The 21,476-nt window shown below is 39.4% G+C and overlaps 1 protein-coding gene across 1 annotated transcript; it reads left to right on the top strand.

Moving 5' to 3' along the window:
* Window positions 1-828: 828 nt before the first annotated feature.
* On the top strand, window positions 829-21,476 carry LOC127866538 (uncharacterized). The gene is made up of 7 exons (XM_052407142.1): window positions 829-1,305; window positions 1,560-2,625; window positions 12,848-13,062; window positions 14,171-14,271; window positions 15,382-16,261; window positions 19,269-20,169; window positions 20,479-21,476. The coding sequence occupies exons 2-7, from the start codon at window positions 1,861-1,863 to the stop codon at window positions 20,686-20,688; spliced, it is 3,072 nt and encodes a 1,023-aa protein (XP_052263102.1). The 5' UTR covers window positions 829-1,305; window positions 1,560-1,860; the 3' UTR covers window positions 20,689-21,476.

Raw genomic sequence — 21,476 nt, 5'->3', positions numbered from 1 at the left:
GACGGCGATATTTGAAATTGATCTACGAATAAACGCTTCGCTTGACATTTTTCGAATACAATTCGCGGATAGATGTACATGTTGGACAATTAACATGCGTGACGGCGGATTTACGCCCTTAACATCGTGGTTATAACCAAGCTCATGAAAGTACATACGTTCTGACTCAATGACACATGCAAATAACAACTAAAAATTATTTATCACACATTGCGTTGTAAATGTTTACGCTATAAACACAAGTGACATGTGCGACGCGTGATACATTTCACAAAGGAACGACGCACATCTGTTTTTTTTGTAAGGCACAGTTCTGTAACGCACATTTCTTTACGACCACTTACATATTCGATGAAACATGTTTCGATTATTACAAACATGCATCTGTACACGCTATTAGTAAATTTCGTCGATCTGTGGTACATCCGTCGCAGAGAGTGCCACGTGCGAGTTAAAGACTGGTTAGCGTTTATTGGTTTATAGCTGTCGCCGATCCATTTATTTACGGAGCAACAAAGGACCCGCTAAAATCGTTAGAGCGATCTCGCTTTAAATGAATTCATACAAAGATGGGGATCAATTTCGCGGAAAATAAAGCCACTGCGTTGAACAAGCGTTGTTACGAACTGTTGCCGGGTTTCGAGCTATTTTAAAATCTTCTATTCGAAACTCAAACCGATATCGGTCGACCCAATCTTCCTTGTTTAATCTCCGTTTGCCGGCGTTTCAACACTTGATACATTTCGAGAGCGAACATGTATTAAGGAAACGTGATGTGTATATTTGCATGTAGTTCAATCTACACACGCACGCTGAAGTATAACATTACCGTAACTAACGATCGTTGATAAAAAAGTCGGGCGGCAAACGAATCGGAAACAAAGAACGCTCAAACATACGGCGTACTTGAAACGTGTTTATTTATTTATGCAGGAGGTTTGAATATAAGATGGCAATCGGGGATCAATTAAATACTAGTATAAAAATCGAACTCGCTAAATGTTATCGATCACAGATATTATCCCCGGGCGAAATGTTTGCTTGACTTGTGTCGTCACGAAATTACATGATTACATCCACTTCCGCGCGCTGGCCGTCTATTACACGAAGATATTATTTCGACTATCGAGTGTGCGCGATTCTCTAGCTCGCGTGATTACAATTCTGTCGAGCAAGTCGTCATTAACTTAATTATTCATCTGAGTGGAGCGAAGTCGAGCCGAGGACAATTTGGTTATCGCATTTTAATATAAATCGTAGCGTTAAACCGTATTCGCGGCCGCGGGGATCCAGTTACGGTACTTGGTGCGTTTGAATATATTTCATTGTACGCCTCCCGGATTTAATGTTAGTTTTAAGCGATTGAGCAAGTTAATAGGTGGACTTTTTAAAGTGACGCATATCGTGCCGATAACATAACATAAGTATAATACATATAAATTATTCACAAAGGAAACTATCTTCATCATACAAACATCGTTTTACCGATATTAGAATTACACCGCGCTAATTATTTACACGAATCGTTTAACTAAATATTTGTTATTATTTCGCTTCAGGCACTCCGCTTTGAATGCAGCACGAGGCTCATAAATATCGATGGTTTAATCATTATTGACGGAAATGGGTGTTAGAGCTGCGGACAATATATTTTACGGAATGCTTGGATTACAGAGTACAGCGGCTATCGCAGTTTGAATGTAAATATCGTGGTATCAAGCGCGCAGCGTTATCGCAAAGACGAAAAGCGGACGTCCTTTGTTTGCATGTGTATAGATACTCGGCTTTACGGCGGTGTGAAATCGAAGCCGCGTGACATTCAATCATCGGATTTTATCAAGTATAGACGTGGCTACGGAAATGGCGAAACGGCGAAGTAAGAACAAAGCGAGGCGCGTATTGGTAAGGTTAAATAGGAAACTGAATTTGAAAGACGACGATTGTGAAAATGTGGACGAAATAAAAATGCAAAATTTTGAATTTTCCGCCGGTACGGAAAACATTGATCATGACCCTGAGGTGACGGTGCGAGTTACGGAAAATGGTAAAATAGATTTTAATGACAGTGTAATAGATACAAGTGCTGAGGAACTTACGGAAAACCTGCCAGTGGACAAAAAGAGTGTTAAAAAGAGAAAAATAGATAAAGAAAGGAGCCCGAAGTTACATAAAAATGGTGGCGACGGAATCGCTAGTGACGAAGTATTAATTTTTCCAACAGAAATCGACGGCGAAACTTGTATAGACATTCAGTGCGGCAACAATGAAGCTTACATGTTTTTGGGGAAATTGTGCGTCGGAAGCAGGGGTGCGTGCATTCAGTTTGACAGTCGCTGGTTGACCCCAAACGAGTTTCAGTCTGTGAGTGGACGAGAAACCGCCAAGGACTGGAAAAGGTCCATACGTCATCGGGGCAGAAGCTTGAAACTTTTGATTAACAAGGGGCTCGTAACAGTTCAGCCTTCGTCGCCGAAAAAGACGAAAACCGATGTCGAAGTACTCGAAAATAAAGCGGAAAAAATATCACCGAAATCTGTGGACACAAAGCTATCCTCCGTAAGCCTGGGAGATGTCAAAGCTGTGAAGGAAATCCCCCAGACGGCCCCCGCGGCTATCGAAACACAAGTAAGTACGAATATAAATACAGTTGGAAGCCGATTACGATACTACGTGCGTGATAACAATCTTTGTACATGTTCGCGCGAGGCTCTCTGCATGATACATTTATTGCGATGGCTATGTGGATATACGAATGACGCATTTCGCGAGCGCTAAATACTATCAGCTCTCACACGTGCTCGGCGGTTTTGCCGCCGCTGTTGTACTCCTGTAATACTACGTTGCGAACTCGCCGTTTTGCGTTTTAATCGGTTGTAGCCGACATATGGCACAGAAATTCTTCGTGCGCGTTAAACCCTACCGTGCCGATCTAAATAGTACAGTTTAGTTCATATTGATTTCCACTTATATATATATTTTTTATCTACGCATAATAATACCGCCGACATAATGTTTGTAGTCGTAATATTATACGCCTTACAATTTAGCGTAACCTATATGTAATACCATACAGATATCTGCCTACGAAGTTTTATTGCGTCGGAAACATTTTCGTGCTTGTATCTCATCAATGGGTAAGTATTTATTTATCATCCAGACTGCTATGAAACATTAATCAGTCATGCCTGGCATGTGCACGAGATGTTGCGAGAAGCGTTGAAGGGCGACGTCAGAAGACCAGAAATACGGTCAGACCGCAGTTTAACGTTCGTTTGTTTTCTCACATATGGGTGTTTTCACCGTAACAAAGATATATACACGGTTAATATGTTGCTTGCGATGTATCGCAAGTTGCTCGCTAAATACTTTTCGTTTTCACAAAATTTTATGATAAAGAGCCCTCCGTAAATTGCGATAACCAAGATATAGGCGACATGTCTTCAATTAGATAAATACCCCCTGGAGATATGCGGTTTAATAGGCACCGGCTCCGTGAGCGATGGCGAAAACACACATTGAATGTATACATTGTGTACATATGTCGTCCTATTTCCGGGGGCGAAATAGCGATATCCTGGCTCCTTTGTTCGCGCTGGTTAATGAAAGATAAGCGGAAAGCGGATTATTTAACCTTACTATGAAGTGTATAGCGGATGTTCGTGTGACTGGTCACTCGATTACTTCTTACAAATTTCATCGCAACAACAATCATAAAGATTTGTGACAAAACTTATCGGGTTGCGGAAACGACCTTTGTGCGACAATCACTTTTTTTTTCGCACATGGTAAAACACATTCAAGATGTCGATACATATCTGACCCGATAGTTTCATCAGGCGCTACAGAAGCGAACAAAACATATCCTTGACAAAAAACTAATTATACATTGAAGTGACAATTATTCGTTCCGGCGATATTGGTCCACGTGTATTTTACGTCAGCTTGTAAGAAATGAATGGCGACAGCGTTCGTCGCACGTGATAGCGTTCTGCCGTCGCCGCCAGGAGGCTGATAATCGTCAGTATTTCGCCGTCTGCATGGCGGCAGCTGAAAATTGGCAATTACCAATTACCGACTTATTCAGAATTTATTCAAAGGCGATGAACGAACTTTTCTTTCTTACAGAATTCGATTTTTTTTTCTGCCAATATCAGTCACGCGTGCTTCCAACTCCGTGGATCGATTATACATGTAGATAGTGTTCGTGTCGTTAGGCGAACTGAAATAACCGCCGATGTGCGAAAATAACCTCGGCCTCGTGCGTCAGTAAATATAATCAGGTATCAATCGATCCCAATATTAACTCGACAAAAGGTTTCAACAGAAATCAAGGTATTTTTTGCGTACGAACATATTATGTAAGAAATCGCAACATCTATCGATTGTGTGTCATGTACGCAATCACACACATTAATATTTTATTACGTCAGGCGAATGCTTGCCTATGCTAACCTTTTTCCGCCGACCAGCGGGAAAAATGGAGGGAAGAAAAATGATAATATAGAATAAAATTAACGCTCTGTATAGTTATTTACGATCAGCTATCTTTTTTAAAATCTTCCGTCTGTACAACGAAACGATTAAATACTTTGAAATAAACGCAGCGTCTCAATAGCTTTTGGACTTAACATAATACTAGATTTGGGGTAAATACAGCCTTGCCATTAAAAGGTCGTCTAACAACATGATCGCATTTACACAATCCAACTTTTGTAAAGGCGCGCGTCCATTTAAGGCCACTTAAAACACCGTAAATAACTCGCTGACCGCAGTCTACTAGCGAGCCATTTACACACCAGAAAACTGAAAACCGTAATTTGATAGGTGTCGTTACGTGACCACATACATGGCTGGGTGGTTTTTGACACATTCATACGCCATGCGCACTAAGGTGATTGTACACTACTTTCCTATCTCGCGTTTGGTAACTCGATTAAATATATTCATGTACATTCGTACATCTAATTTTAGTCAAGCGATATGAACGAAAACATTCAAGCAGGAATGTGAGCAATACTCGAGAAAAGGGAAATCGCTGTCGGCCATAATGTTATGTACATGTGGACGCGTACTCATTTACACGGATATTCAATAAATCAATTCGCGCCGTATCTTCGCAAAATCGAACTAATCAAACAAACGGGTCGTTAATAAAACCTGCCACACGGACGCTTGAGGCGTGCTGTACGCGATGAATTGAGCACGAACGCCGCTCCGGAAATTAAACTTATGCTTATAAAAAATACGCCTTTTCTTGCGTCCATCATTAATATGGTATTAGCAGCTGCTTTGTCTGTTGAAGAGACTGAAGTGCGGACATATACTTACTTGAGTCATCATAAAAGTTGTGAATTTTTAGTATGTACTTTCACCGAATTGACTATTTAAGTGTAATTTCCCATTTTTATGCATCGTCGCTTTTACAATCAATAGGCAACTGCTATTTAATGTCCCTATTGATTGATATCGCCGGTATTCTAGTAAAGCAAGTTTCGTATGTTGGTCAGACACAGATTCGTGTGTAATCTTAATACCAGTGGTCGCATTGTTTCACGCAGAAAAAAGAGACGCGTCTTTTATTTACTTAATCGATGATAAAATCGTTATGATCCTAGCATGCGATACTGCGCGCCGTGACGCAAAAACGCACGAGTGAGCGGAAATACAGCTCCAGACCTGGCTGACTCATGCGTCCGCCTCAGGAGTTAATTGCCCGAATCTAGTATCAATTTCGTCCGCTTTACATGCAGCGAATGTTATTAATCTTTAGAACACCAAAATAACAATGGGGGTTCTCGCTCATTCTACTTACTATTTCTAAATTGTGTGTCTGATTATAATGAGGAAGGGCACCTTTGTACATTAAATGATTTTTAGCCAAACTTGTTAAGTTAACTATAACACCCCGAAATCTCGGCAAACATCAGTTTTACGCCGACAACTAGCGGCGATGATTGCTTACGATTTTAGGTTTTAGTCCAGTACTTAAATAAAGCGACTTCAATTTCATTATTTCATTTGCGTCTCGGAGACGGCTTTAAACATAAATAAAACACGCGACCAATGTTTAACAAGGATAAACCGATAAACTACACGGGAACAAAAGAGCGGACTGCGCAACATTAGCTGGCGGGCAATCGGTTTGGACGTATTGGCGATCAAGACAATGGTGGAGACAAAATACTTCAGTAATATTAAAGTACAATTGACCCGCTTCATGCGAAAAGGGTATTATGCTACGTGCGAACATCGTTTCTCCAGACCAGCCTGCGAATCCACATTTTCTTTCTGCTTGAATGTAATGTAATGTTTGTTTAAAGAAAGTCTCTTATAAACAAATACCCAGGCCAGGCGGAAAGGGTCTTCCCTGATTAGCATCATTTATATCTCAGTCGACACTTAACGCACGTGCATTAAGCCCCGTTTTCTCAAAGCCAGCCACAAATACGAGTAATAAAAGTAGTTTCGTGATTCCATTTACGTAAATGATTACAATGGACTTGAACAATCGGTAAAAAATGCAATCACAAGCCAACAAAACAACATTTATAATCCGGTTTCATACAGAAATCATGTGCATCGAATTACGTCCGGATATACACATTAACATACATGTACACGACACGAAGAGCGTAAACAAACAACCACACGATCGCTGGTTGCGTGATGTCGCATCGAACGTTTGCGGAATGAAGTGGGCGATTGTTTATACTTGTAGACCGAGCAATTTCTCGAACCTTGACCGCTGGCATCCCCTGCTGCTGGGACCATTTGCTTGTGTTTCTCTAAAGATATTTTTTGTGTCAGTTTACAGCGTGTGTAAACGTGTGCATGATACAATATTCTCTTTTGCAGTTGTTTCGTGCGATAGCATATCTAGAAATGTTTGTTTTATGATCGGCCTTACTATTTTGGCTGTGATACGTATGAAATTTCATGCGTGTCACGAATAAATGATGCAACGAGCTATTTATATTAAGTGCGCACATTTACAAGTGACGTTATTACGCAGCATTACATCGTCAATTGTTTATTGTATACTAAAGACTTTAAAGCTTTTATCGAAAACCAATAACGTGGCATTATCTGCTACACGATCGTAACACGTAAACTTTAGACAGAATTACCGATCGTAAATTACGCGCTGTAAATAATTTGCAATTAACTATCGCTAGCACATTAAAACACGGTGCTTTATTTCCTGCGCACATGTCGCCGCTTTGGTAAATCGATTGAAGCGCGAGAGAGCACTGTCGAAATCGTTAGAGTACTTAAATAACACGGCGACATTTAATGGTACATTGTACACCCACTAGTGATGTTCATACGTAAACATGATACATGTACCGTGTTAAATGTCCCAAGTGCCCGTAAACACTTAAGAGTTCTGCCAGTAATATACGTTTCAAAATTCATACATAAAATATAAGTTGTAATTACGTGATACGAATTATTACCCACTTAGCGGAACGAAACGGTTACGGTTGTAATACCACGTTATTGCAACAACAACAAAATGACCGTAAATTTTGTAGAGGAATGTTTATTGAAGCTTGATTAATGCATAAGTTGTTAATGTACAAAAAGAAGATAACGAAGCGTAAAATAAGTTTGTATCTACAGAAAGCCACAGCCGGTCAGGTCGCTATTTTGTGATACAATTATTTTGCATCACCCCGATCGGGCGGCCGATTATTTATGAGTGTGTCCGCGTCTGTGAAGTTCCACTCTCGGGCGCTAATTGTACGAGCGGCGGAAATGACCCGTATAGAAATATTTATCTTACAATTCGAAAGCAGAGCAATAGAACTCGCAAAGTAATTTATTTCCATCTTTTGTAGATTCTACATTTATTTATTTAAATTATACATGCATAATATTTCAACAGTTCTGCATAATGGTTACCTGTGGACAGGTGTAGTAGCGATTTGCCTCGCTGACCGGGGTGGGTCTATGCTGGTAACACCATTGGGCCATATTCGCCGTACTCTCTTTGTCTCGTAGGCCGTAATCGCCATGCAAACATTGTCCGTAACTATTTATGTTGCGTAGTCATGGCATTGAATAACGGAAACATCTTTTAAGTGGCAAATACTATTAAAGTTTATGGATCGTTGGTTTAGTACGATGTGGCTGAAATGTTTAATATTCCGTCGGCCGTTTTAATTCGTCATGTGCAAATGCTTACGCTCGACTCATTGATTTTGTTTGCTACGCTCCCTTGCGAATAGAGTACATGTACGTATTTATTTAATATGTTTTACGTTCGTGCGACATTATTTCGGTCGAATCAAATCCACCTCTAAATGATAGTGGTATCGTATTACGTCTTTGTACAACAAGGTGTGTTCGGCTGATGTTTAATCGCCTGTCTGATTGAAATCATGCGTTTGCTTCATAACCTTATAGATATCCGGCCGATGACTTCAGTGTATTGTCACTTTGTATCAATGTGTTGTCTTAATGATTTACCTTCGGAAAATAAAGAGATTATTATTATTGTATATTATAATACAATATCATATCACAAGTATAATAAAATTATAATTGTTATACGTGTCTTTTGAACCTTAACAGGTCGATTAACGACGTTTTATTATATTGACCTCGACCGCCGTAACAGTATTACTGAAGATTTTTTGTGTTCGATGTATACATACTATCGTGAACATTAAACATTTATCTGCAAAATCGCTTCAGTTTTATCTCAGATCTATACTCTGAACACGAATGAAAACCTTCAGTTGCGTTTCTAGCCCGGATATACAAGACAGCTTGTCAGTTGATATTGACGCGCTCAAACCACGTGTACCGTAAGTCCAGACGCAATGACGCAATGAAAACGTGATTATAATCGCCTCAGGGTTATAGTTCGACCGAAAACTAATAAATACCTCAAACGTAACGCATCACCAAGTATTTGAAATTTCTAAACGATTAGCCGGAACGAAATAATTTATGGCGGATATACGGATATCTGTTTTAGTTTTTACATCGACAAAAACTAAGAGTTGTAAGTCATTCTGTGTTTGCTTTAGTTGAAGCACGAGCAAACTTAATATCAAATTTCAAGTATTAAAGCGGTAACGGGTCAACAAAGGCGCAATAAAACCGCTTGCGTCTCGCTAAAAGGAGTTTATAACATGTACAACGTACACATCAATCGTGACGCACGGTGTTGATTACCCATTGGCATTGCCGTATTTTTCGCCGTCTCATTAAAAAACATTTCAAGCGAGCGCATTTCGGAGCATATATGATAAGGCGTCACGCATCCCCGCCCGATAGTTCTAAAGCCTGCTACACAGACGCTGGAATTTATGCCGCCGAAGTTTCCTGTGTCAATCTATTCTCATTTACCGAACGAGCGAGACCGTGCGTCATTAACATCTCTTAATAGCTTCTGAAATGATCGCCGATTTCACCGTTTAGAAAATATCGTGCTTATGTATTTATTTCCAGGAGAGCGGAAAATAATAGTGGCCGTTGCGTACACGCTCGAAATACATTGCACCCCTGCCTTCCAATAATTGTTTCTTCAAAATTATATGCCACGTGCTTTCGTGCGCAGAAAGTGTACGCGCACAAAGGAACGGGTAATTAAAAAGGCCTTTGTCTAACGGCACGAAATATTTAATTAAATTCAGGCTTGGCTGAGAAATAGTGTTGCACGTAACATAGAACATTTGCATTTATAGATCGTTTTCCCGGGCGATTATCCGGGTTTGTTTGTGTTAGACGCAGCGATCCTATAAATCAAAGCCACATTCGTTTCCGCTCGCTCTCCGTTCGATACGTCATGCGTATAGAATTATCTTACTTTGAAATATCAGTGCGTGAGCTGAATTTGTAAATAGAAACGTTATCTGACATACTTTAGCTTCTACCACCCGACTGTGAAATCAATCTTGACTTTATCCTTTACGCGCACATACGTCTATGGGTAAGGATCTATTTTCGAATGTCCATGTACAGTCATTTTGTTTACGCGAACGTTTTCTAAAAAAAACAAAAAAAACAAACGAAAACCGCAAGCGGGGTAAGAGGGCATAAATTTTGAGCGAAAAGAATCGTTTCACGCCTTCTTTCATGGCAATGACTGCTTTTTGTCTTTCTGTAATTATATAGTTTGCGTCAGACGACGCGCGTTTGTGTTTCGTCTGCCATCTGCTGTGGTATCGGTATTTCGGCGCGAAAAATACAGTAACGAAGAAAATGAATTGTATCAATACGGCGCTCTCTGTCTTTAAATACCTGGTTCTCCACGGAATTAACGACGAGAAGCATTCTGTGGTAGATTACGCCGATAAAGCGAGCGTTTAAGCACAACAATGAAGATTAATACAAGTATGTGCGTCACCGAAGTGTTCGCCTGTGCCGTGTATACATGTACTTTCAACTTGCGTGTCGTGTCGCTCGATGAACAAACTCGAACCAAGTAGGCGGAAATGGGTTTTGAATAATTGTCGACAGTCACTATACGTATTTCCTTTTGCGCGTACCACATGCAGTTTCGTAAGCGCAATCTTTAATCGATGATCTTTTAAGGATTTGTGAAGGGTAAAATCATTAAATGAAAAAGCTTCGTATATCCGTATATTGATGCGGTTGTTATACACTTACGACGTTTAAAGTGGGACTGCACGATTTGTATATGTGTTAAATTGTAATAAATTGATAAAAATATGTTGCAATAATACAAAATAGGCACGAAAAATTATACATTGAAGACGAATTTCATAAAATGCAGCAAAGACAAATTAGCACCCCGAGCCGATTGTGACGAAGATATTTCGTACATATTTTCCTACAATAACCGAAGCATTTGTCTTCTTATCATGATCGGAGTTAGTGTTCGTGTGTCGAATGAATAGATATCGTTGCAGGAAATTAGAATGACCCGTAAAACTAAATTTAGATTCACATCGTACATGCATGATATACATGCTGGCGAATTCGACTGTACAGACATTTTCGATTGCATAATTAAATATCAGGCTTATTTCGCATTTTTCGACACATGTTCTTCTTAACTTCAATTTTAATTTATATTGAAATATATGTATAATAAGTTTTTTTACACATTTTATATAAATGCATTAATATTTGATAAAATCGAGCAGTCCCGCTTTAAAGTGTGTATCCAGTGTTTTAGTAAGAAAGCATTCATCGTATCGCCTGTCATACTTTAGGTTACGGATGTACAAACAATCTATCATTTCACAGAAATCCAATAATGTCTTAAGTTAAATGGCTTTAGGAAATGTTGCTATTGACATCAATACATCATCTAGACCGGGTGAATTTCCGAGTGATGCGTATCCTCGAATCAATAATTTACAACCGGACAGATCGGGAAGATATAATTATACACGCGCTTATTAACGATTCGTTAAACGTCTCGCGCCGATCATTACTCTTTTTTTTTGCCACGTGGCTACATCTGTTTATTTATCTTATTTTTGTAATCAAGCATCGTACGTGTTGTTCGGCTAATGAATTGCAAGAAAAATTCTATCGAAATGAATCAAACCGATTGTAAAGTATGTATGTTGTGAACTGGCTGGATGTACTTAATTCCAATCATAACTGAAGACTTCATGTCGCCCTGTTTGTTTAGTTGATATGTGCTATTTGTAAATATGTGCAACTTTATAAGTACCGCATGTACAATGATTTACGACATTTCCTGATATGAACTTCGATTAGGGAGCGTACAACTGTGAATGAAATCGATTTCATTTGTGTTGTCATGGTTTCTCGTTTAGGTGCGTAAAGTCGCACGCGAATACGAAATATTATACTCGTATGTTATTCTACCAAGGCGGTTAAGTCGCTTACTCTAAGCGCATTTTATTACCGGCATTTACGTCTCTTTGTGTTCAAATCATGCATACTGTAGCCTCGAAATTATACATGTTTGTTTCACTAGAAAACAGCGCACACAATTTACAAGTTTCACGTCCGCTTACGCATAATACAGGCTTAAATGTATTCATCCGCTATAATACTATCACGCTCCGGGGATATTTGAATTCTTTTCGCATCATTTGCGGCGACACAGAGCATTTCTTTATTATCAAAGTGAATATAAACACGTCTCTGTTCGGAGATTTGTATTCGCATTTATACGCGACCGCGACACAGAATTTTAAGTTGCCACTTTAAATTTCGATTAATTAGAAATCTTTGACCGGCTCTCCTAAAATATCTATTACACCAACGTCACCGTCTAATCGGGCTCGAATTGCTATCGACCGAGGCGTAGGTAGAATTAATCAAAGACCGGCGCGATATAACACTTGTTTCCGAAGAAAATGATACATGGTCTAAAGTCCGATTATTTGCGAACTGACACGAACAGTGAGTGGCATTGATAGAATTCCGTCTTACGCAAATAGCCGTATTATTGTGTGTACGCGAAATACATGTTAATTAGAACAGCTTTTCCCGACAACAAATAACCTATATGCTTGTCGAGGCTTTGAGAATTTCGTGACGCGTTTGACGGTCTACAAATAGGGCTCACTAACAGCCAGACGTGTCGCCACTCCGGTCATTGTGTTATGTTTTCACGTGCTCTAGTTTTCATTTATGACTGCTGTCGTCTACTCCGTTTTCGTTAACATCACGAGCGCGTGTTTAAAAAATACGCATCAAAATAGTCTATTAGATTCATCAAAATTTACGTCTGATCTCACGAAGTTATCCACAACTCGACAGTTTAGAAACAAAATCGCTTTCAGCCAATTAATGCATCGTAACACGTATTTATGAAACCATGATGAACATTGTAAGTGTGTAAAATAAAAACATTTTTACGATTTTCTTTTACTTGTATTTTCAGAATCTTTCACCCAAAAAGCGTGGTCGCAAACCTAAACGCCTGCGAATCGGTGCACAAGCGCTACTGGCCAAGAAGACCGTCAGTGTATCCCCGACAGGATGTGATAAACCAGGCGAAGTGACGGACGCACCTCTCGCGATTTCCGGTGCGGAAGGAGATGCTCAGGACAAACCGGAAACTGGCAGAGATCCATGCAGTGGATCAATAGATAAAAGGTTTAGTGAGATCGCCGACTAGCATTGCTAGAGCGTGCTTTTTAATTCATTTTCAAAAATACCATTACGTGTCTGATAGCGGCTATGGAAATCGTGTATGAAAACTTGCCTTAACATCACGAACCACTATATATATATATATCACTCCGCATTTTAAGAGGTTATAAAACACTAATGTAATTGACCTGTTTCAGATCGAATATATGTGTATTTGCTCGAAAGTAACTCGCTGAATCTTACGACTATGTTTTATGTGTCGCATGGACCGAAATGGCTTAATAAGACTATTCATAATCAAATGTAGTTAACGTCCTAGTTGTCGCTTAAGAAAAACCTTTGACAGTTAAATGTTAATTAATCGTTTGAAAGTTTGGTTTAAAAGGACGGCGTAGTGACGTTACGATAGCGACGGTTTTCAGAAAATATCGCCATCAAACCGTAACTTCCTTTCGCAGCGAATGGAGCGTGTAATGAATGTGCCGACGCACTAATAATGGCGGCGGCCGACCCGATCAGAAAGACGGAACTTAGATGAATACTATCTGCGTTATTGCCTTGTGTGATCTGATTTTGTTTCCGTCGTGGACACAAACAATGGGCCGATACTTGAAGTTCACCCCGTACTATCGTACGACTCGCTGACGACGCCTGTATCGAATGGGAAGGCGATATCCATCATTTTAGGAAGAACAAAATTGCTAACGCGCTGTAACGTGTCAATTTCGTATTAAGCTTTCAAAGGTCCCCGGAGAGTTCGCTGCTATTTAATTGATACGTTGTAACAACAGTTCCTCCAAATGCCAAGTTTTCGAATCCAGCTATCAAGTACTTGAAATATACTGGCTGAAGACTAAACACACGTATTAAATTTAAACTGTTATCTAAAATGATCATTTAGCGATCGTCAATTTGACCGTAACTATACATATCGGATTGCATGAGCGCTCACTTAACTCCTTGTTGTGCGATTTAAAAATATGGAATGATTGAAGAAATCATGTGCCGACTCGCTGTCGATACGAAATCCGTAAATAATAACACTTAGTGTAGCGCTGTATGTCAAACCCTATGTAACGAGTTATTGTAACGCCTTGTATTCGTGTTTCAGACCTGGTTCAGGCTGCCCCAGTCCCGCGCAGGACGCACGGACGGATGAAGAGAGACGCCTGGATGAGTTCGTGAAGTCGCTCCGACTCACCAAGACAACAGGTAACCCCGCCCCGCCGGTTACGTCATGATTTCAATTTTCCAATACGGACATAAACGAATTCGAACATGTTTATCATCTGACAATTTATATTTCGCATACTAGAATTACATCTAAATTCCAATTATAGAAAATGCAATTAATGGGATTCAGAATGAATATATGGTTTCTGTGTATCAAAGTTATTTCTATTGCGTCATCTTCACATATTTACTATAAATAATACGTATGTAATATTAATGATTATGTACGAATGCACGTTGCGATCTAGAGTGCAAATTTCGCCGTCGATCGCTCTTAATGCCTCCGATATTATGGTCGTTTCGTACTTCTTAGTACTTCATCGATTCACATTTTATACTTCATTCTAAGATAATGGTCAATATTTTTTTTTAAGATAATCATTCGGATCCCTCAGTCCACTGCGAATTATAATAGCCTCACCTGCTAGTATTTAGCTTATCACGCATTGACACTAATGTTAATTTAATATGCAAAAGCAGCTATATCGACGCAATTACCCAACCGTAATTCAAATCGGCTCCAGGTAGCGTTTCCACAGGTATTTAGTAGATATCTCACACGTTTTGGATTGTTTGTACGGCGCCGCGAACGGAAAGAAATACTGCCTTTGTATACACTCATACGTATTTACATCAAAGTTTTGCGTTCTGCGATGCTTGCTCACAACGAGTATATGATCGATGTCGATATAAAGGGAAAATGTTTATTTTGTGAAACGATATATTTGCATTGATACCCGTCGGAATATACGAGTCCCATTTTGATTGCATGTGTACTTGCGTTATCATATTTCCAAACGTGTTATAAATGCGTATTTATTATGGGAGCAACATGGCCTCGCTTGTATCAATGCTCGTTTACATAACTTTTCTGTGATATAATCATTTATATATATTTGTAAGTAAATAGCCAGAACATTAGATTGCATAACAATGCATAATATATAGGTATAGCTAATGTACATTGGATGCATACTTTTATAATTTTAATCTATATTACCGCCCTAGAATCATGTATAACATCACATTGAACATATGTATGGCTTCGAAATCACAGACAAGCGTTTAATGTCTCTTTATTGCTTTCAGCACAGGCGAAGCGTGTCAATGCACCCACTCTGACAGAAAATGAAGCGGAAAACCAGCTGTCGAATCCCATCGCGGAAACGGCGCTTGGACCCGCGTGCAGTAAGGGTCGGGGGCTTTTGGATGTGGACCCGGAAATGCCGGTTCTTCAAAAGGAAGCTGTCGTCAGGTCGCCATTCGATTGCGCGAAAAACGACATTACCGTTAACGTCGATGCTTTAAACGCCACCGTGACTCCGCCGCCGACGCCACCAAGCGACCGTATTGAACAAAAGTTACAGGTCATCGAAGAAGTGAAATTAGTTGAAACATTCAAAGCAACGCTTGCTTCGCCTAGCAACGGACTTAAATTAAAAATTAATAGGGAAAAAATCCAGAAAGAGACATCCATCGATGTCAAGGCGGAAATAAAAACACTTGACCTTTCTAAGCACAACGTTACAGGCATCACAAAAGACGCTGTAACCACACCCGAAAGTGCTCGCGAAGTGAACGTTAAACACAATATCCAGTCGTTATTGTTACAAGATGCTCTGCAGTCGGCAAAGAAATATAAAGAGCAGCTGCAACAAAACCGACAATCGTCCCCGGTAAAAACAACAACAAACTGTGTGAAGCCGGCGCCGGTAGTAAGCGTCAGACCAAACGTGTGTGTTCCGTCGCCGGCACCAGTGTCGTCGGCAAAGAGCAACAACGACGCTGGTTCCCGTCTTAACGGCATCAACCCAGTGCATCCTTGGATGGCCGGGAAACAAGGCATACCGGAAGTAACGCCTATTCCGCCAATGATGATGGGGAACCAGCTACCGTCATTGGAAGACATGCGGAAGTTGTCGGCGATGTCTTTTAAGGAATTCATGGCAGTAATGACCTCAATTTATGGGTAAGCGTATTCACAACTATATCGAGCCCTGCCTGATTAAATTACTGAAATAATGAGGCTACACATAATGGCGGCGCATTATACAGCGATCTTTAAAATGCTTGGTCACGCCACGAGCTAGATTGTTTGAGAAGTCGATATTATGCGCTACTTGATAATTTGCGTTTACGGTATAATCGTGCACAGTATCATAGTTTTATTATCATGTCCTTCCGGTTAGTCTCCAATTTTGCTTGCGATAAAGAACTTAAGTTGGAATATAACTTCGTTGCGCGGACTAATATTCAACATATCTGTTTTGCCAACTGACTTACGAAATTTAGCGCGTTACATTGATTTTTTTACTTTGGTACGTTATTGCGGGTCACTAAATATTTCCCCTAAGCATGTCAATATTAGGAGTATAATTTAACACAATGTTCTAACAACCGATTTAATCGTGGGCTAACTAGCAAATCGGTTTTCGCCGTCTTAAACTAGTTTTCTTCTATTTTTGCATTCCGTTTTGTAATAAATTCCGACTTTCCACATAGGTGTCGTAAACGGGGCGATATCATATCGTTTATTGCATTATTGCATATTTCCATCTCAGCCAACATGTAATTTTGCACGTGCTCATACTTCTCGCACTCTCGCACGGACATTTATTGCAAGATGAATCACGATCGATATTTTTGTTGCAACGCGCTAGAATAAATGTTAATTAGGAAACCTGTATTCCCAAGATAGTGTCAGATCTATTGACACACTTTCTACTAAACGCTGATAAACGAAACAGGTCTGAATGAAACTTACGGTACAGATTATACACTTTGTTTATTGTTAATCGTTAACGATTCCGAATGTAACAATTGACATATTAAAAAACACAAGTATACATAGACGGCACGCTGTCCTGATATTCGTGCAATTCTGTTTTTCGCCACGGAAACATTAACCGGTACTAGTATTAGAGATTGTATATACCCGGGTATATCATATGCTACAGATCTTATATTAAACCGCTAACGCGCTTTTACTTATTATTTCTTATATTGCGGTGTAATGTCCGATCATATATTACAGCGGATTAATTTATTACATTAAATACGAAAGACTGTATAGCTAATATCGTAATACAAATTCACTACTAGCGGACGTTTATGCCGGCAGTCCTAAGACAATGACGACGAAAGCAACTTAGCGGCGACTTGCTAGACCTAAGTATTCGCGTGATTGGATTTTAACATCCCGTCACGCGATTCCAGTAATTATCCACGTGGCGACCGCCATATATGCGCCTCCCGAGAAGAATTGTCATCTTGAGATTTTTATCAAGCGTTCATTGTGTGTTTATTTCGAACTATCGTTAAATGTTCATTTCGAACTATCGTTAAATGTTCATTTCGAACTATCGCTAAATGTTCGTGAATCGTCGTTTGCGTCAATCAGTTTATGCCGACCATGATACCAAACGCTTGCAGTGGTTTAATATTGCGACGTCACCATATCGCGTTGAGGCGAGTCTACAGAATGGATATGTGAGGTTAATTTGTATTCGCTCAAGATTCGTTTGGGGACTTGCAACATGTATTGATACTTACAGTGAAGTTTCTCATTTAAGAATATCATTTGTCGGATTATACCAAGTGTTCTGTATTCCGAATAAGCGAATGTTGTTTTTCACGCGTACACTCTACGTGGCACATTAGACATGCAGAATTAACGATTAACTAACACGATAATCGCGACCCTCTTTTATTACGAGGGAAATGTTTGCGAACATTAAAGGGGCCTTTTCACAGATTTTGGCATATTTTGAAGTTTGTCATTAAATGCTTTATATTGATAAATGTAAACATTTAATCTTAAAAGCTCCAGTAAAAAATCAAGAATAAAATTTAAAAAAGGAAAAAAAGTAGCCGGTACCAGGGCTCGAACCAGTGACCCCCGGAGTCCTGGAGTTAGTCTGAAGTAAAAACTCATTAGCCCTCTCGGCTATTCCGCCGGGTATACACAATTTAAGTATTTTATACCTTATATAAGTAATCTTCGTAGTTTCGTAAATTTAAACGACAACAACAGAACTCTCCAAATTATTCAATCGTTTCGCGTTGCAACGCTTTATAATTTTTAGGTTTTCAAATCGTCAAAAGATACATATAATGGCTATATTGGACTATGGTAAATGTTCAGTAATACTGTTTCCTCACAAATATCATAACTAAAACGAAAATTTGCGAATCTAAAACAACTTTTTTCAATTTTGTCAATTTACCAAACCGTGAAAAGATCACCTTATTCATCACCTATTTTATTGATTTTCATCAAATGAGCGTTACAGATGAATTCGTATCGCGTGTGTTCTGTAATTACAAACCCATAACAAAATAATTGAGATGTCCGGAGATTTGAAACTATTTCAAATAAATGTTGAACGCGTTTTATATGCTGTGAATCATTTGTTGTTGTATATAACCTCCACAAAAGCTGGTCTTGATATTTGATGATTGTGACTTAAAGATTATACGATTTTGTAAAATATTTATGAATTTATATAACATGTGTACAAAACTTATTATATATATATATAAATTAAAATAAAAGTTAAGAAGAACATGTGTCGAAAAATGCGCAATAAGCCAGATATTTAAAGCTAAAATCGAAAATGTCTGTACAGTCGAATTTGCCAGCATGCATTACGATGTGAATCTAAATTTAGTTTAACGGTTATTTTAAATTCCGGCAACGATATATATTCATACGACACACGAACACTAACTCTGATCCTAATACAAAGACGAATGCTTCAGTCATTGTAGGAAAATATGTACGAAATATCATCGCCACAATCGGCTCGGGGCGCTAATTTGTCTTTGCTGCATTTTATGAAATTCGTCTTCATTGTATAATTTTCATGGCCTATTTTGTGTTATTGTAACATATTTTATCAATACATTACAATTTAACACATATAAAAAAATCTTATTATTTCGCTTTATGATTGTATCGTTTGTTTGTTTTTCAGACCACTTCCGAGCTCGTTCGTCAACAAGGACGCTGCGTTCGCCGCCTTGAAGGATCTTCAGCAGAAGCACGATATGCTGCGTGTCCTCACAAAGGAACAGCAGGCCGGGGAAACCGGCGAACCGGCGGCGGCGTCCTCGTCGGCGCTTCTGTATCCAATGATCACTCAGCAACTGTTACTGGCTATGACTCAGCAACTTTACAGCATGTGCAATTTTTCAGGTGTTTCCGCCGGCAGAAATCCAATGTCGCCGAATAGAGAAACTCGTACAAACGTTCAGAAATCCGACAGACGTAGTTTAGATGACACTGCTTACCGCAATGTTCGGAAAGGTGCTAACGATCGAGTTGAGCGTTCTCCACGCGCGGACGCAGCTCGTCCGAATAGTTTAACTATGGCTGAGAGTCGTCGTAGGAGTGACATAAAACCAAGTATTCCATTTATGACGGAAACCCGTGTAGGTCATATGCAACAAAGTGACGACAGCGCTTACAGAAAGCGCAAACACATTGAAGTGGACGCAAGTGGAGCTTTAGACTTGTCTATCAAGAAACCGCGTGTTGAAACAAACAGTTTGCTACAGACCAATGCAACGGCACATGTTGACGGTCCATTGGATTTCTCAGTGAGACGCGCGGCTCATGAGCGATCACATGCGCAATCTAATTCCATACCAAATACTGGTACTTTGAGCTCAGCATACTCTCACACGCAGGCGATGTATGAAAAGCAGATGCAGTTTCAGACTGCGCATTTTTATCCAAGTAACGGTTTTGCTAAACCGGCGGCACCTCTCGTTTGCACGTGCGGGCGGAGCGGAAGTGATGAAATTACCCTCTATAGCGTCGACCAAGTGTGCCAACTTCTGAAATCCATCGACGGATGCTCGGTGTATGTGAAGGTGAGCTAATATTTATGGATATGACTTCGTTGAGGATTATGAGAAAAAAATACGGTTGTTAATTATTTAGTTACCAAAACAATTTTCGGCAGGAGTTAGTCACTCGCTTTTGTAAAGCAATGCGGACGGGCAATACTGTGTATTATTACATTCACAATAAAATACATGTATGTACATCGCTAATGCTCTAAGATTACCCATCATGGGTCACTATCAACTAGTAGCATGAGTGCGCTACGCAGCTCGTTTCGACATTAAGTATACGTTACTTGTAATCATCGAGATAATTTTTGGGGTTATCTTTTTCAGACATTCCAAGAACAAGGTATCAGCGGTCGAATGCTGCCGTTTCTGACGTCACAGCACCTCACGCGAACCCTCGGCATGCGAGTCGGGCCAGCATTGTCCCTTCTTCAGGCCGTCAAACACAAAATGGACCAACGTCAACTGACGTCGACGTCAAATCCGTGTGTCGCCTGCCGATACAGTTCGCACATTCAGACGCAAATCCGTTCTTAGCTATTTTCAGTCTATGTTTTAACTTGAAATGCAACTTTGTGTTCTTATTTATAAGTGTGTTACATGTATATAGAGTGTACATTAATTGGTGTTAAACAGTATGTTTTTCATAAATATGCTCTCATGTTCACCCATGTGGGTTTTTGTTTGTAAACCAGTAGAAAAAGTTCTCTGTCATGTTAAGAGTTTCATTCTTTTCTTTGTAACATGCTTCCTGTAAAGATGGAAGTTTTGTTATAGAATTGTCAAATAATGTGTTTTATGACGTTTGCGCAAGAATGTGGTTCAATATAACATTACTAAAGCTCAGCACAATTTTTCTCTGACGAATTCACATTGATATTTACGTTAGGTGAAAAAACAACTGTCGTATTCAGGTATAAAAAAGTATTAATTATCGTTGCAAAATCGTTGACTGGATCATATCATCTGTAATTGTGTTCACGCAAACTGTAATTTCTCATACCCGTAAGTTATTCATATCTATTGTGATTGTTCATTGAAGAGAGAGCGTCATATTGGCTGTTGATATCATACTATAATTTATATTGCCATAAACAAATGCAATCGAACGCCAGCATCCTTAAGTGTGATGTTATTGTTGGCGATGTGTTTCATCTTCACATATGCGTACTGGTAACATTGATGTTCACATGTATTATGTTTTATATCATTTAATCGTTGTGTGTATTCTACGTTTGTTTCGTCATGGTGACATTAATATGCTGTGCGTAAACTATATGATCTGTCGAGTGTCGAGATATGAGACAATAAAATTTTTAAACATG

The sequence above is a fragment of the Dreissena polymorpha genome, chromosome 2, assembly GCF_020536995.1.
Source record: "Dreissena polymorpha isolate Duluth1 chromosome 2, UMN_Dpol_1.0, whole genome shotgun sequence".
Lineage (NCBI taxonomy): Eukaryota > Metazoa > Mollusca > Bivalvia > Myida > Dreissenidae > Dreissena > Dreissena polymorpha.
Note: the sequence above shows the minus strand (reverse complement) of the source record. Positions and strands in the feature narration are given on the sequence as shown.